At 37.2% G+C, this 18,669-nt stretch overlaps 1 protein-coding gene across 1 annotated transcript; it reads left to right on the plus strand.

Annotated features, from left to right (window-relative positions):
* Positions 1–2,009: 2,009 nt before the first annotated feature.
* On the plus strand, positions 2,010–3,683 carry LOC111374505 (bZIP transcription factor 11-like). Its single transcript, XM_022997178.1, has one exon. The coding sequence runs from the start codon at positions 2,902–2,904 to the stop codon at positions 3,307–3,309; it is 408 nt and encodes a 135-aa protein (XP_022852946.1). The 5' UTR covers positions 2,010–2,901; the 3' UTR covers positions 3,310–3,683.
* The last annotated feature ends 14,986 nt before the right edge of the window (positions 3,684–18,669 follow it).

Raw genomic sequence — 18,669 nt, forward strand, 5'->3', positions numbered from 1 at the left:
TTTCATATATATATATATATATATATATATATATATATATATATATTGGAGTACTTTAAAGTTACTTTATCAAACAAGCTTTTACTATTTAAATATCCGAAGCACGACTTATTTGAAAATAACTTTTTCTCAAACTCATTTTCAACTACAAATTTTTTCAATGAAATAAGTTTGCAAGTGAACCCATAACTTTTTTACATTTTTAACTACATATTCGCTTTAAAAAAAAAAAAAAAATCACTTCAAATAATCTCTATCAAGCAAACACTTGAGAATTGTTTGTCTATCATTTTTTCACATTCTACAACATTGTTTTTCTATAGTACTCATTTTTAACTACACATTCTTTATTAAAATAATATTACACGTAAATAAAAAAAATTCTTCTTTTTTAACCACATATTTCAACATCAATCACTATTTTATAATACATTACTCACAAATAATAGGGTACAAACACCTCCTTAATTTTCCTTTTTTTTTTTCAACATATTATAAAGACGGTGAAAATCTTTATATATCTTCGGTCACATGCATAAAGTTATAAATTCCTCTTTCAAGAATGTCATCTCAGTCCCTAGAAAACGACCTTTCTTGGCGCAATTATTACAAAAAAAAGCAGTCTCAATTTTTTCTTGGTCTAAGTAATTTGTGCACATTTCAAATGTTATTTCCATTATTCATCTGTATATAGCCGAGCACCCAAGTGGCTGTGACTAGTTGTTGCGCATTAATTGGCGTGATCAAGACTTATGTGATCTAAGATGTTCCGTGACACTATTCCCACCAGTAGAAAACAAAAGCTATTGTAGAGAATCTCGAACTTCCTTCGATCTTGAAATGTGACAAACTACTAACCCTAGAAACGACAATAGTGATAGATACACAAGATCCCACCTACCTAACTTTGTTAAAAACCATCCTAAATACAACGCTAAGGCTATGTGTGAAAGGTATGTAAAATCTAAGAACTTACCAACACTATATGTTAAATTCATTTCTTGTGCAAATGAGTCATAATTGAAGTATTGGATTGTTTGGCCATCTCCTTATGATGGGAAAACCATCTCACTCTATTGTGATTTATAAAAGCTACAAGATTTTGAGTCATACTGCACACATAAATGCAGATAATTTAGGTAGGGTATATAGTGTCCATTGTGAATTATGTAATATGCATATATTTTTGCAAAGTTACAAAATAAATGATTAAAATCATCAAAGACGATAAAAATGTTATACAAAATAGTCACTTGATCACTGAGACTAGAGATCATGGCTGATTTTAGTTCAAAGATTGCGAGAAGAAATTTTTCATACCATAAAATAAAACAGCAATGTGACTCAATTTTTTAGGAGATTAAACCGGTAAGCAACATACGTTGTTACATTTCCATTCAACAACGTAATAGTTTATGTACTCATTAACGTGACAAGCTTCTAAATGTGTTAAAACCGGATTGGTTCGCTAATATTGAAAAAAAAAAAATCAATTTTAAGTCTGTTAAAACTATAGGTAAAAAAAATATAATCAGAATTCCTGGATTCATTTTTCAGTAAATTTGAATGGCATGTCCTTTTCTCTACAGTCCCCACAGTTGGACAATTACTCTACTCTACTCTCAAGGAGACCCGACTCTACTCTCAAGGAGACCCCCACTCCACGCCCAAGTTTCGCAACATTATGAGAGGGAAATTTTGCACCAATTTTTTTCTTACATTTTTTTTTTTTTTTTAAATTGATGCTCGAATATTAATTTGACCCCCACTCCACCCCCGAGTTTCCAAACATTATAAGAAGGAAATTTTGCACCAATTTTTTTTGCAAAATTGATGCTCGAATAGTAAGTTGACCCCAGCTCAACCCCGAAGTTTCCTAACATTATAAGGAAATTTTGCACCAGGTTTTTTTTTTTTTTAAATTGATGCTCCAATGGTAAGTTGATCATCAATCCTTTGTTATAGGTGTACAGTCAATTTCTTACAACGAAAATTATCTAAAATATGTTAAATTGTCACATGATAGTTATATTTTATCTTTAGTAAAATAGGTTTTGTTTCTCGACTTGGACTAGTGCTTAAAAATTTTGAAATGAGGCATGTTTTAATAAAGTCAAATGATGAAGACCATAACGATATCATCGTACATTCATAAATAAAATTAAAAATTAGAAAGTAACTTGTTGCTCGAACAATAAATTAAAGAAAACTCAACTGTGCAATTTTTCGTTAAAGAGAAATTATTCATTCCCTTTTCTTTGATTTTCTTGCCCAACTTTTCCTTCTATAAATCAGCCTCCCCCACAACCTCATAAACCTCTTCCTTGTCTCCTCTTTCTCCCCTATAGATTATAGGTTTTCTTCTGTTTTTTCTTCACATTTCTTGTTTCTTGAGTAGATTATGCAAATTTGGAACTGAGCGTTTGATTATTCAAAAACTCATTTGTTAAATAATCACAACTCTATCTGTTTCGCCATCAAAAATTCAAAATGTCCTAAAAGTCAGATGCTGCATATTTTGTTCTTGATGTTATGTCTCATGTGCTCATTGAGATTTTCTGTTTAGGGTTTATGATAAATTCCTCCCTCACACGCAGGACCCATCTTGGTCAATCTTTCTCTGTAGTCTAATCTTCCTCTATTGGTTCTACGTGTTTCCCTAAGTAACCTTTTTATGATAAGAATTTGTAATCGTTAGCATACTAGCACCAGGGTCCTGAATATTTTTTGGAGGGTCGATATTGTGTATACTAGACGCGTAAGACCATGCAAACTTGAAAGCATTTTTGCAGCCACAAAGCGTACATAGCTCTCACATATCAGTATAAATTTGTCTTTTTTTTGCTTGTTTTCGTATTTTATTGTTGTTCATAATCTGGGAAGTTTCGTGTGAAGTTATAAATGGATGCTTCCAGTGGAAATTCCTCTGGAACTGCACAGATTCAGAACTCTCATTCTGAAGACAAATTGCAGGATTTGATGGATCAAAGAAAGAGGACGAGAATGCAATCAAATAGGGAATCAGCAAGGCGATCAAGGATGAAAAAACAGAAGCGTTTGGATGATCTTTCGGCCCAAATTGCTCAACTGAGGAACAAAAACAGCCACATCTTAACAAGCTTAAATCTCACCACACAGGATTGTATGAAAATGGAGGCTGAAAATTTAGTCCTTAAGGCTCAGTTTGTGGAACTTAGCGAAAGACTGCAGTCCCTAAATGAAATCCTTAATTACATCAAATCAAACAGCAATCGCATGTTTGAGGATTTCCAGGGCTGTCCTGAAAGTTTAATGTACTTTTGCCAATAGCCCATCATTGCCTCTGCTGATATGTTCTATTATTGACTGTTGTCTTTAAGTAGACTGTAAAGTACAGGACAAAATTATAGTGTACTGTTCAGTCCTACGTACTTAAAAAAAAAAAAAAATAATAAAAAAATATTAATGTCTTTTCATGTGGTTTGTGTGGAGCATATATTCAATCAGGTTCGAAGTAAGGTCCCCACCAAGATATACACACACGGTAGGCTCGTCGTAGTTTTTTTTTTTTTTTTTTTTATATGTGGGGCCCACCTGCTACAGTGAGGGACCTGACAAGTCTCTGTGAAATTAATCCATGTATTCTAATTAATTCGCGTATATTTGTGGGTGAATTGTACTGTTAAATTCTATCAAGTACTATGTAACAAATTATTTGTCAATTGTTTTTTCTAATATTATGTGTGTAGAATATCAAACGTCACGAGTTTAACAAAACTATTGTTACTATTTTTAGTATAGGATTAGGGGCAGACCTTGGGGGTTCTATAGGGGCAATTGCCCCCCCCCCCCCCCAAAAAAATTTTTGGGGGAAAAAAATTCTTCCTTTTTTTTCTGAATGTCAAAGTTTAAAATTTACACTATTAATATATAATGCAATCAGCAGCTTCAAATTTAGTTTTGTGTCTTTGTCTCTCTCTCCCGATTTGTCAACTGCGGACTGTCATTACCATTTACGATTTACCCACCGTTAAAAAGTTTGATTGTGATCCCCCAACCTAAGGTGTATGGATCCGCCCCTGTATAGGATGATGAAAATATTTGTGCTGCCACCAATTAAGATAAGGGAAAAAAATTCATATATAAGAGATAAAGTATGCTTCATTTCAAAACTAAGAAATAAATTTTAAAACTTCAAAAATCGGATATTAATTAAATCTTATTTATGAAATAATTAATTAAAAATTATTTTATTAATTAAATATATTAAGGTCACAAATCTATACTATTTGGTCATAAATTACTTCTCAGTCACAAATCACAAATCACAAATTTTATAAGTCAAAACTTATCAAATTAATAAGTCACGAGTTATTTTTCAGTCACAACTTAAAAAATTATGAATTTCGATGACATTTTTTTATGTAGCACATGTTAATTATTGGTTATAATAAACTAAATAATTGATCACAAACCATCGTACCAATCCTAACTACCCACATCACCGCCACATCACTAGGCCACCACGGCCAATATTACAGCCCCACCACATAAACATCACCAAAAAAATCAAATCCAAAATTATCACAACCACTGTTATGAGTACACCAACACCCTGCAGCTGCAGCAACCACCACAACCATCGTCGCTGCCACCATCTCATCATCACGGCCGCCACCACATCCCACCTTTATTACCTATACCAAAAATCACAACCACAGTCTCCTTTACATCAATCTCCACCACACCACAACCATCACTCTCACCAAAAAAATCCCCAAACCACTGCAACCTCCATGACCTCCACAAATCCACATCAAACCAACCATTGAACCTCCACAAATCTACCACACCACAACCACCACGATATTGCGACGATGCTCGCAGCAGCACCGCATGCAAACACAAAAAATCTCCAAAAGTGCGATACTGCATTCTTTGTGAATACGACTCCAAGAAGAAGAAGCAAAGGGACGAGCACCCTATGATGATGAATTAGTGTCATCATAGTCGAGCTGCTCAATCACATCCATTGAGCGCAGCTCTTCCGTCGAAGAGAGAGAGGGATTGTGGATTTTTTTAATTTTATAAATTTATTATTAATATTTAAAAAATGTATTATTATCTGATTTTTGAATTAAAAAAAAAACTACTTTAAATTTTAACTTTGAATTAGGAACTTGAAAATTAGGGATAATTGTAATTTCCATTTAAAAACGAGGTTTTCTAAATTGTCAAATATAAATTTAAGATGTACAAGTGTCCACATGCAGAGAGAGAGAGAGAGAGAGTCTTCATTGAAATGATATTAGGATAATCGAACTAAGACTAATTCAAAGTTCAAACTATACACTATTGAAGTAAACTTTTATCGAATCTTGATTTTTTATTTTTCTATTTTTTATTAAAAAAATTTGTTCGATACAAGGAAGCATTATTTATAGGGAAAATTGCAGCTAAGGTACCAAACCTTTCATTTATTAGCAGACTTTACCCAAACATTTAGTTTGTGCCACCGTGAGTACTAAATCTTTAAAAAATGTGCAGCTTAAGTCTAAATTGACAGTTTTCGTTAGTTTGATTCCAAAAATCATCAGTTGACCCCAAAAATTAAAAATTTAATAATTTGACCACATAAGACGGAAGTATTTTGAATAAAACACATTTTTCCTATTAAATCAAAAATTAAAAAAATAAAAATAAATAAAACCACAACCATCTCCTTCTTCCCCAAATCAAAACCACTCCACCCAATATTAACTGAATATTATCGAATTTAAAGTTTTATATACATATGAATTTATAGTACTGTAATGAAACGAAGCAACACCATAAATGTGATCCTCTTTATTTGCATTTGAATATGTATACATAAAACACGTTTTCCGTAGCGGACCTCTCACAAGACAACAGTGAAGGTAAGATTATCCGTTTATATGGGCAAAAATGAAGATAGAGTATCCATTTATATGGGCAGATCAATTGAAGTAGAAATATTCCATGGTTCCCGTGGGTTCCTAGAAGCTTAAGAAATACTTCTCCTTCAGACTTTCAAAAATGTCCTTTAGGCTAACCTCAGAAGGAGTGAAACTGATGCCCAGAATTTTTGCCTTCTCTTGGGACACCTGGTTAGATAGTGCGTAGACATTAAGCTGTTTTTCTGCGATACTGCAATTTAAACCAAGTTTTGATGTATGATTTGTTAAACATTCACTTTTTGCGAGGAACAGAAGAGTAAAAATGAATATATATATATATATATATATATATATCCCCAAATCAAAACCACTCCACCCAATATTAACTGAATATTATCGAATTTAAAGTTTCATATACATTTGAATTTATGGTACTGTAATGATACGAAGCAACACCATAAATGTGATCCTCTTTATTTGCATGTGAATATGTATACATATAACACGTTTTCTGTAGCGGACCTCTCACAAGACAACAGTGAAGGTAAGATTATCCGTTTATGTGGGCAAAAATGAAGATAGAGTATCCGTTCATATGGGCAGATCAATTGAAGTAGAAATATTCCATGGTTCTCATGGGGTCCTAGAAGCTTAAGAAATACTTCTCCTTCAGACTTTCAACAATGTCCTTTAGGCAAACCTCAGAAGGAGTGAAACTGATGTCCAGAATTTTTGCCTTCTCTTGGGACACTTGGTTAGGTAGTGCGCAGACATTAAGCTGTTTTTCTGCGATACTGCAATTTAAACCAAGTTTTGATGTATGATTTGTTAAACATTCAGTTTTTGCGAGGAACGGAAGAGTAAAAATGAATATATATATATAATTTGCAGAAATATGTAATATGTGCAAAATACTTGCATCCCGAGATGGTTGAGATGAGGATAAAGTTTCTGTAAAATAATGAAAACTTCTGAAGCTGAGATCGCTGAAGTGGTTTTGATTTTGGGGAAGAAGGAGATGGGTTGTGGTTTTATTTATTTTTAATTTTTTTAATTTTTGATTTAATATGGAGTTTTAAAATTCATCAAATTCTAGATTGAGAACACCCCTCTTAATAGGAAAAATGTGTTTCATCCAAAATACCCCTGTCTTATGTGGTCAAATTATTAAATTTTTAATTTTTGGGGTCAACTGACGATTTTTGGAGTTAAACTAACAGAAACTGTCAATTTAGACTTGAGCTGCACATTTTTTAAAGGTTTGGTACTCACGGTGGTACAAACTAAAGATTTGGGCAAAGTCTACTAATAAACGAAAGATTTGGTACCTTGGATGCAATTTTTCCTTATTTATATTTTATACTCATTTTATAACTTTAATGAGAGCGGCAACAAGTTTCCTTTGTCAAAGCCCAAGACTCTTTTGCAGTTCCATTTATCAGTGAGATAAGTGTGAAAATATCATCCACGAGACTCTAAAAGAAAGCAACGTATTCGAAGGAACATGGGTCGAATTAATTGTGTCAAGTGGGAAGAAGATTAGTCGTCTTGTGTCCAATATCACTCTTAATTAATGTTCAAGAATTTAATCCTCATCAATCCTCAAAAAAAAAAAAAAAAAAAACATTATAATTGAATTAGTTACAACAAATGTGGACAGACAGATATAGAGATAGATGATCTATAGATTTACATGATTTTGCAAGCTCAAATCACTCTACTCTTTTGAACAAAACATCATACTTCTCCAAGCTCAAGGTACTGTAAGCCTATAACATTTTTCTTGGCCTTTAGCAAAACCTCCTTCAAGACCAAGGAAATTCTTTGTGACATGTGTCGTTCAAGAAACATTTGTTTGACTCTTGTAGAACCCTGTTTCCCCATTTTCAGCCTCGTCTCGACATCTGTAGCTAGTCGAACAATGTTCTGTGCAAGTGGTGTTACGCCCTCTTTCCCGGCTGGATGCAACCACCCTGTGTTCCCATTTACAACTATCTCCGTAGTACCTCCAGCTGCAGTGCCCTGACATATATACAATGTTGAAGAAATAATTTAAATAAATAAGTTTGTGTCCCTCTATGGTATTTGAACAGATTCCTAAGTTTCTTGTAACAGTCGATTTTATGAAAAATTTCATGTTGGGCCTTTGAGGAAAAATGATTCTCCACCACATAGGAGGGGCGTTGAAGGCAGGGGCGGACCCACATGAGGTCATGTGAGGTCAAATGACCCCACAACTTTTTGGAATTAATTTTTTTTTTTTTTTTGGGCTGAAAACCAGAATCTCGCTACACTAACATAATAAGTGGTTCTACTATAAACAAAGAAGAGTAGAAAAGATTTAGTAATGAGCATATGGTCCAACATGATTAATCTTCAAGGGATATACTTGGTTCTCAAGCACAAATGACCTTGTCTCCAATATGTTCCATACTGTTCGCGAAATTGTTTATTCCGATTTTAAATCCACCGTAAGTGTACGGTTCGTTAACAAGTAGTAAAATGGACTATAAGTCCAAGTATCAATCCCACCAGGATTGAGTTAATTCGAATTAATCTAATACGATCTTAACCGAAACATGATAACCAAATTGCGATTTTGTACTTTAACTAACAAAATATAATCGTTGATGCAATTATGGATGAGGGATTATACTAAGTTCAAAATAACTTGGATGCAATTTAACTAGAATTTTATAGAATTAATGGATGTTCTAACACACTAGAATCACGAATCCCCAAACAATACCTGTTCAATTGTCAATTATGCATATTTAACACACAATTCCACAAAAGATGATATTCCTATTTAATTTAGCAATCTCTCTCGAGCAATGCCAAACCTATCCCAATATATGATTCGACTATATTTCTATGACGAATACTATTATACCGACATGTATTATAAATTCACAAATACCCAATGATTCACACAAGACATAGAGGTATATTTATATCCTCTATCGGACCCTATGATGATTTATACTATGTCGAACCTATTTCCCTTCTTTCGAATGCATAAAACAGGTCACCACAATCATATAATTACGTGCACAATAATTATGTGAAAATAAAATCGAAATAAATCAATCAATTCCGGAATTTGTGTTCACATACGTCAAAAATCCAAAACAACAATTAAACGTAGTATTATAAGGTTCATCGATCTCCTAGTAGTGATAAATCTAGCCAAACATGCTAAAAAGAACAAAACTTAAAAATATTTGAAGAAACGACATCACCCGAATCAATCTTCAATCCGATTTTCACTTGGCGCGATATTGTTCTCTTGTTCTCTCCCTCGTTTCTCCTTCAAAATCTCCCAAAAACATGTAAAAACGGCGTTCTCTACGTTCTGGTCGAGTTTTTGTATTTATAGGACCCTAAAAAAATTGTTTCCATAAGAGTTTCGGAAGAAAAAGGAAATCGAATCTTTCCTCGAGAATTGCTCTATGCGGCCACATAGAGCAATTCTATGTGGTCGCATAGAGTTAATTTTTCAAGCCTCTTTGATTTCGGTATGCTACTATGCGACAGCATAGAGGATAGTACTATGCGGTCGCATAGTACTATCAACTATGGTAGACGTGCGTTTTGGTCCTCCCACTTGCATTCTTTACTTCTTGGCATCTTCTCTTCATTCTTTTCATTTCTTCACCCCACGATATCATCAATTGGTAATTGGCTTAATCGATTTCTCAATTTGTTCATCTGATCAACTTTTGGATATTTGCACTTTTGGTCCCTGAACTTTCACTTTGCGTCACTTTAGTCCTTTTTCGCGTCTTTTCTCCTGAATTTCACCATGTTCATCGTTGTTTTCTATAATTCACAAATGTACAAGATTAAGTCACAATTCAATCATTTGGCTCATTTTTAAGTCATGTTTGTGACATAAATAAGTTTGTAAAAACACACTTATTAAACCCCCAAACTTGAACTATTGTTTGTTCTTAAACAAGATAGTGACTTAATTCTGAACAAACATGGCTTAATACCCTGTTGTGGCTCAGGATTGGACTGAGTATTTAAAAATTTATCTGTGCAAACATGACATCAACATTTACCTGTTTAATGCAAATTGACGTGCGTGTGTGAATTCATGCAATATATCAGGTTTATAATAAATTTGAGTCCCGACCCCAAGTGGTCAAATATATCCTTACTCGCTTGAGAGATACACAACTCCCCCAAACTTATTCTTTTCACTCAATTATCTTAGGGTTGTGTTTTAAGATTAGGAATTTATATAGTTGTAGTCCTCACCCTCTCGTAGTTCAGATTTAGCATTACTATCACAAGCCTACATTTCAAAAAGTGAAGGCTCTCCTAGAATTGATTGCTTGACACTCAAGATCAAACTAGATTACTTGTCTCGCCTCTGAGGTACAGTCTCTTCAACCAAATGTCTAAGGGTTTTTCATCATGTTTTGTCTCTCTTTTGTTTTTCTCAAATTTCTTTAATTTCTGATTAATTGTCATCTTCTCATTTGCTTTCTATATAATCCATATAACGAGCTTTAGGCCGGTGACTCCCAAACCAGTTGGCCTTAGGGCACCAGGTTTAAACCCTTGCAAGCTTATTCACTTGAGTTATAAAGGCTCGATAAGATCATTTTTTATTAACTTCTTTCCCTCTTGCTTTCTATATGACCTGTGTATCGAGTTTTGGGCCGGTGACTCCCAAACCAATTGGCTTTAGGGCACCAGATTTTGAAATATCCTTACAGACTTACTTGCTCGAGTCATAAAGGTATGAAAAGAAGTGTTTTATTCTCACATATTAAAATTGTGCCCTTTGTTATTTTTCTAGACATTTAGTTTCCAAAACCAACCCCCAATTTAAAATTTTCACCTACTCTTCATACTCTTCATCCCACTGGTCTAGGCAATCCACACAATAAATTTTATGTACGAAGCCCCCGCTCATCACAATGCTTTCCTATAGTAGCTCAACTATCACCAAACTGTTTTTAGGTAGTTTATGGGTTAATCCATTAGAGGGTTATCATTCTTTTCCTACTTTATGCTCAAAATTCAGTCATTCACCTAATATGTCAAGCATGAATAACATGCATAGATAATGTCAAGCGTTGCATCAACAAGTATCAGTTAGACTAATTAACACCAGATCCAAAGTTTTGCAGTTTAAACAAGTCCAATAATAACATCATAGCGAACAAGGTTATCAAACCCACACAAGCATGCGTGAAGAGAGTTAAAACAAACTGAATAAAATGCAAATTTATTTTTTAATTTTTTTTGACACTCATCATGCATACATTATACAATAATGAAAAAAGATAATGATGAACACAGATAAAGATTTAAAATTATGTCACCCTCCCCAAACTTAGTTAATACGTTATTCTCAATGTAAGATTAAGAAAAGATTAAAGACATAATTTTAAGGACAAAATGAAGAAGAAAATTCAAAATGGGATAAACAATACTCCCCTGATCAAAACGGTGGCTGGGGTGGAAAGCTGGGCCTGGCATCATCATCGCCAGAAGGGGAGGCAAGGCGAGACAAGATCTCTCTCAACATGGCAGACTGTTAGGTCTGCTCCATCTGCATGGCCTGAACCCTCGTCTCCAAACTCTGTACACGGTCCCAAGACTCGTTCACCAGCCACTGTATACCGTCCATCGGGCCAACGTACATGCCCAGATGCCCGACAAAGGTACTCATCTGTCGGCGTGCTGCAATGGATTCAATGCTGGCAGTGGACGCGAAGTTTCGTACAGATGCCATATCCGTCTGCACCTGCTGGATGGTGGTAGTCATTGCTCCAAAGGATTGCTAAAGCTTCTGCATGTCTCGGCTGTATCCAGTCATAGCAGCAAACATCTGTCCCAATAACTGGATGTCCACATCAATCGGTGGTGGTGGAGCCTGTGGCATGTCAAAGTCCGCAGCTGCTTGCCCCTCTGCAACCTGTTGTTGTCGCTGGCGCTCGTTTTCCAATTCCTGTTGATGTTTAATCCTAGCGCGATCCTGGGCCTCAAGTGTGAGGCATTTGATAAAAGGACTTGGTTTCTCTGATGCCTCCCCTTGCTGAACTTATATGCCAGCAGCTCTACAAATTCCACTTATTAGGCTCGGGAAAATCAGTGATGTGTGCCTGTCACCCCATGCGCCTATAACGTGTATCTGATTGTAAATGTAAGTGGTCAAGTCAATCTTGTTCCCCCGAACTAAATGGTAAATGAAACCTGCCTTCTGATCTGTGAATGTCGTCCTATAGGAGATTGGCTCGATGTTGTGGCAGATGAACAACCATAGGATGGCTATAGACAGAGTGAGGTCAATCGGATACCAATCAGCAGTAGGGAGCGACCAAGCATTTTCCCTTCCCAATAAAACTTCGGCAACTTCAACCCAGTTGAAATCATGCGGGACTGGGACTACATTTGTCCAGGTGAGTTGATAGAAGTCATGTATTACCTCAGGTGAAAACATGATCCATTTGCTCCGAACCCAAGTCTGATGCAGATGGTCGGATCCTGGTGTGTCTATTTCAGCATTGAAATTTGCATAGAATTCCCGCACCAAATTTTCATAGATGGGGTGTGGTCTTTCAATCACCTTCTCCCACCCGCGGTTGTGGACTAGATAAACCAATTCAAAACCTGGGAAATCATCCAACTTAACCGGTCTTTTGGGGATCAACGCCCATTCCCGGACAACATTGGCATAACGGGCTGCTTGGTCGGAATAAAGAAAACGCCGGACTCCCCCTTCGGGTTCCCTAGTCCGGGCTGTGCCATATGTGGAACCAACTTTCTCCTTTCTCTTTGATTTACGCTTTGGGGACATCCTTGATATCTCAATGGAAGTGTGGAGTAATGAAGTAGCACGCCAATGGGAGGAGAATGACCATGTAATGTGCATGAGAGGCGTGTGTGAAGGTTGTTGTGCGATGTCTAAGGGAATAGGGAAAAATGTGGGGAAAAAATGGTCCGGTCATGGTTTTAACCCATGACCGAACTCTACTATGCGGTCGCATAGTAATAGAGTTTTCCTCCTTTTAACTTTTGGTAAGTGTCTATGCGGTCGCATAGACATAAGACATTATGTCTATGCGATCGTATAGACAAATTTTTTTTTATTTGAAAAAGAAAACTTTCTGAAAAGCATAACGATCTTTCCCTCGTTAATTTTTTTTAAAATAAAAACGTTCTTTTATGTAGAAATGCGTGAACTCTACTCCCCAAACTCCCAAAATTATTTCAAACTCACCGATGACCTAGAAAAAATGCAAATGCAAAAATGAAATAATTCTTAAAATAATGTGGAAAATAAGCTAATAAAAGGATACAGTGGGTTGCCTCCTACCCAGCGCTAGATTATAGTCGATAGCTCGACTTTACCGTGTTGCTTCATTCTGGTGGTCTAAGATGAACGGTAGACTTTTCCTTTGAAAAATCGCCACCCCAATAGTGCTTCAGACGCTGTCCATTGACCTTGAATGTCCCCTTGCTGTTGTGAGTGATCTCAACTGCCCCATGTGGAAATACCTGTGTAATAGTATACGGACCAGACCACCTTGATCGCAGTTTTCCTGGAAACAGCTTAAGCCTAGAGTTGTAGAGTAGCACTTTCTGCCCCACCATAAATTCACGCCTCTAAATGTGCATGTCATGCCATTTCTTGGTGCGCTCTTTGTAGATTCTTGAATTCTCGTAAGCTTCCATTCTGAGCTCATCCAGCTCATTAAGTTGTAAGAGATGTTTTTCATCCGCAGCCTTCAAATCCAAAATTCAATTTCTTCATTGCCCAATAAGCATGATGTTCTATCTCAAGAGGTAAGTGGCATGCCTTTCCAAAAACTAGTCGATATGGTGACATTCCTATATGGGTCTTGAATCTAGTCCTATAGGCCCACAAGGCGTTGTCCAGTTTCTTAGACCAATCCTTTCGTGACGAGCTTACTGTGACTTCGAGTATTCGCTTCAATTGTCTATTGGACACTTCTACCTATCCGCTGGTTTGGGGATGATAAGCAGTGGCTACACGATATTTAACGCCATATTTAGCCAACAATTGTTCAAACTGACGATTGCAGAAATGTTTGCCCCCGTCACTGATTATTGCCCTCGGTGTTCCAAAGCGGGTAAAAATATATTTTTTTTAGAAACTCAATCACCACCTTCCCATCATTGGTAGGCAATGCAACGGCCTCCATCCACTTCGATACGTAATCCACAGCCACTAATATGTATTGATTAGAGAAGGATGGGAAAATGGCCCCATGAAGTCGATCCCCCAAACGTTGAATAGTTCCACCTCCATGATCTATTCAAAGGCATTTCATTTTTCCTGGATATATTTCCTATGCGTTGACATCGGTCACACCTTTTCACGATTTCGAAAGCATCTTTAAATAGTGTAGGCCAATAAAAACTTGATTGAAGGATCTTCGCTACTATTTTTGAAGCACCAAAATGCCCTGAATATGTAAATGAATGACAATGTTCTAATATCAAAGGCACTTCTTTCTCAGGTATGCAGCGACGAACAATTTGATCAGCCCCCCACCTGTATAGAATGGGATCCTCCTAAAAATAATATTTCAATTCAGAAAAAATTTTCTTCTTCTGGTGACTGGAGTAATCAGACGGCATGATAGACCTGGCTAAGTAGTTAACTATGTCCGCATACCAAGTTGCCTCCCCCAAACCAAAAATCTGTTCATCTGGGAAGACTTCGTTGATTTTCCCTATCTCTGTCTGTTCTGTGGTCTCAAGTCGAGACAAGTGGTGTGCCACCACGTTTTCACTGCCCTTCTTATCCCTGATTTCCAAGTCAAACTCTTGAAGCAACAATATCCATCGAATGAGACGGGGTTTTGCATCCTTCTTTTCCATTAAGTACTTGATAGCAACGTGATCTGTGTAATCGATGACCTTTGATCTCACGAGATATGATTGAAATTTGTCAAAGGCGTAGACTACGACAAGGAGCTCTTTTTCTGTAGTAGCATAATTGAGTTGAGCATCGTTCAAGGTCTTACTTGCATAGTAAATCAAGTGAAATATTTTATTTCTTCGTTGTCCCAAGATAGCCCCAACAGCATAATCACTGGCGTCCACATCAATTCAAATGGCAGATTCCAATCTGGTGTGATGATCACGGGTGCTGAAATCAACTTCTCCTTCAAGGTATTAAAAGCGAGCAGACACTCATCTGTGAACTCAAATGTGGATTCCTTCATCAACAGACAGCACAACGGTTTAGTAATCTTTGAGAAATTCTTGATGAACCTTCTATAGAAACCGGCATGCCCGAGGAAATTACGAACACCTTTCACGGATGTAGGTGGCGATAATTTCTCGATCACCTGAATCTTTGCTCGGTCCACTTCAATACCCTTCGCTGAGATTCTGTGTCCTAGCACGATGCCTTCCTGTACCATAAAGTGGCATTTCTCCAAATTCAATACCAAGTTAGTCTTCGTACACCGCTGCAACACAAGACTCAAATGCTCCAAGCACTCATCAAACGAAGACCCGAACACTGATAAATCGTCCATGAATACCTTGATGAATTTGTCAATCATATCCGAGGAGATAGCCATCATGCAGCGCTGAAAAGTTGCAGGATCGTTGCATAAACCAAACGGCATCCTACAGTATGCAAAGGTACGTAGGGGCAAGTGAAAGTTGTCTTCTCCTGATTGTCAGGTTCTACTGGAATCTGATTATACTCGGAATATCCATCCAGAAAATAGTAATGCAAATGCCCTGCCAGTCTCTCCAACATCTGATCAATGAAGGGTACTGGGAAGTGATCCTTTTGAGTAGCAGCGTTTAATTTGCGGTAATCGATGCAAACTCTCTATCCAGTCACAATCCGTGTAGGAATCAACTCATTTTTCTCATTTTCTATCATTGTGACACCCCCTTTCTTGGGAACAACTTGTACTGCACTGATCCAAGCACTATCTGATATTGGATAGATGATGACTACATCGAGCAACTTCAATACCTTAGCCTTAACCACTTCCTTCATGTGTGGATTCAATCTCCGCTGACCATCAATGTTTGGTTTGAATTTTTCCTCTATGATTATTTTGTGCATGCATAGCAACGGACTGATCCCCTTGATATCTGCAATTGACCATCCAATGGCTGTTTTATTCTCCCTTAGCACCCGAAGTAGTTTCTCTTCCTCCACCTCACTGACAGTACTCGAAATAATAACTGGAAGTGTAGAAGATTCCCCCAGGTAAGCATATCTCAGGTGTAGTGGCAGTTGCTTGAGTTCCAATTTGGGAGGTTGCTGAATAGATGGCACTGACTGTGTAGTCCTGATTCCCAGCTCTTCAAAGTAATATCTGCGCATGTATGACGGATTAGTTTCCAAAAATCGTGCACATGTTTCAATCTCACTCGAATCAGCGTGAGTGGATTGAGAATGTGCAATGGACACCTCGTAAGCATCGAAATGATGATTTAGCCAAAATGTATCTTGAATTATTCTGTCAATTACATCGATCTGAAAACAGCTGTCTGACTCAGTCGGGAGTTTCATTGCCTTGAACACGTTGAACGAGATTTGCTATTTGCCAAGCCTCAATATAAGCTGCCCTTTCTGAACATCAACAATCGCTCTTCCAATAGCTAGGAAAGGTCGCCCCAATATAAGTGGAACATCCTTATCTTTCTCCATATCCAAGATAAGAAAATCGGCAGGAAATATGAACTTCTCCACTTTTACCAATACGTCTTCAATGATCCCTCTTGGATGTGTAAGGGATGGATCTGTTAACTGTAATGTAACCATTGTGGCTTTATCTTCTCCCAAACCGAGTTTCCTGAAAATAGAGAGAGGTATTAAATTAATACTTGCACCTAAATCACACAATGCTTTATCAAAATAACAATTCCCAATAGTGCAAGATATAGTAAAACTCCCTGGATCCTTTAGTTTTGGAGGCAACTTTCTCTGGATTCTGGCACTGTACTCCTCAGTTAGCATCACAGTTTCGTATTCTTCTTTCGCTTGTTGGAGAGGATATCCTTCAGGAATTTTGCATAACTTGGCATCTGAACAATGCTTCAGCAAATGGAATGTTGATGTGTAATTTCTTGAAGACTTCAAGAATTTACTGTATTGCTGATCCAATTTGTGTTTTTTCAAACTCTGCGGAAATGGAATAGGAGGCTCATGAGGGTTGATAGGAATGGCATCCCGTGATGTATTGGAATTCTCCTTGACCACATTCCCTATTGTTTGTTCAGTTTGTTCCACAATTTCGTCATCCTAGATTGGTGTTGATTCCTTGCTAGCTACCAATCTTTTGACATGTATCTCCGGTAGTTGTACTCCACTTCTGGTTGTTATAGTATTTGCGTACTCCTTGGGGTTGATTTCAGTGTTGCTGGGTAGATTTCTTGGTACTCTACCCGTCATGGAGATTGCCATCTGTCCCATTTGTGTCTCCAAATTTTTGATTGCTGCACTCTGGTCTTGAAGAGTTGCATCTGTCTTTCGCATAAACTGATTGTTGGCTTCCATTTACTGATTGGTTGTTACCATGAACTTTTCAAACATCTCTTCCAATGGTGGCTTTTTATCCTGCTGCTGGTATTGACCTTGTGGTCTGTTTTGATTCTGATTGCTCCACGAGAAGTTTGGGTGTTTTCTCCAGCCTTGATTAAAGGTTTTCGAATGTGGTTTATTCTGTTGGCATTGACCCCATTACACAAAATCCGCAAGTTCGACCCCTTGTGTGAGAATTGGACAATTAACAGTATTGTGGTCTACTCCACATTCTTCACAACTCGGCTTCTTGACTTGTTTAGCAGTGGCTGTCTGTGAAATGCTCTCAACCTTATGGAACAAAGAGTCTATCTTTGCAAGTAGTGCGGAATAAGTATCTACTTCATAAACCCCCGGCGATCTCTTCTGAACCACTCGATCTATAAACCACATGGCTAAAATTGTTGTCATTCTCTTAAATAGCTCCCATGCTCCATCAATTGTTCTCGTGGAGATAGATCCGTCAGATGAGGAATTTACCATGCTCTTGAAGGATGGAAGTAGTCCAGTATAGAAGAATCGAATGTGTGTCTTCTTGTCAAAGTCATGTTGCGGGCACTTCCTCAACATATTCTTGAAACGATTCCATGCCTCTTCAAATGATTCGGACTCACCTTGGTTGAAAATAGAGATATCATGCCGCATTTTGGCTACCTTTGCTAGCGAGAAGAACTTGGTGCAGAATTTGTGGGCTAGCTCATTCTAGGTGGTGATGCTTGCGACGGGAAGCGAATCCAGCCATTCAAGTGCCTTATCCCGCAATGTGTGTGGAAACAACCGCAGTCTTATAGCATCGTCCGAGATACCCTGGTACCTGAAGTGTTGGCAAATATCCAGAAATCGGGATATGTGTGTATGTGGGTTCTCACTAGCCATCCCGTGGTATTGATGCCCATTCTGAAATAGTTGAATCACATTTGTTTTTAGCTGGAAGTTCGGTTGCCCAAATGGAGGATACACAATGCTAGATTGACTTTGAACTACCAACGGAGCCATGAAGTCCCTGAGTACTGTATTCCCATCATCTTCAACTGTCATGCCTTCGTTGAGTGGAATTACCGATCGATTTTGCTCGTTAGCCATTTGTTGTGCCGCTCTTGCTTCTCTTTGCCTATGACGGAATGTGCATTCGATCTCTGGATCTATGGGAACCAAATCTTGATCAGGTGCTCCTTGTATACAAGCCCTGAGATTGTAAAATCAATACAAAATTAAATTGAAGTA

The sequence above is a fragment of the Olea europaea genome, unplaced genomic scaffold (genome assembly GCF_002742605.1).
Source record: "Olea europaea var. sylvestris unplaced genomic scaffold, O_europaea_v1 scaffold1259, whole genome shotgun sequence".
In the NCBI taxonomy this organism is placed as follows: Eukaryota; Viridiplantae; Streptophyta; class Magnoliopsida; order Lamiales; family Oleaceae; genus Olea; species Olea europaea.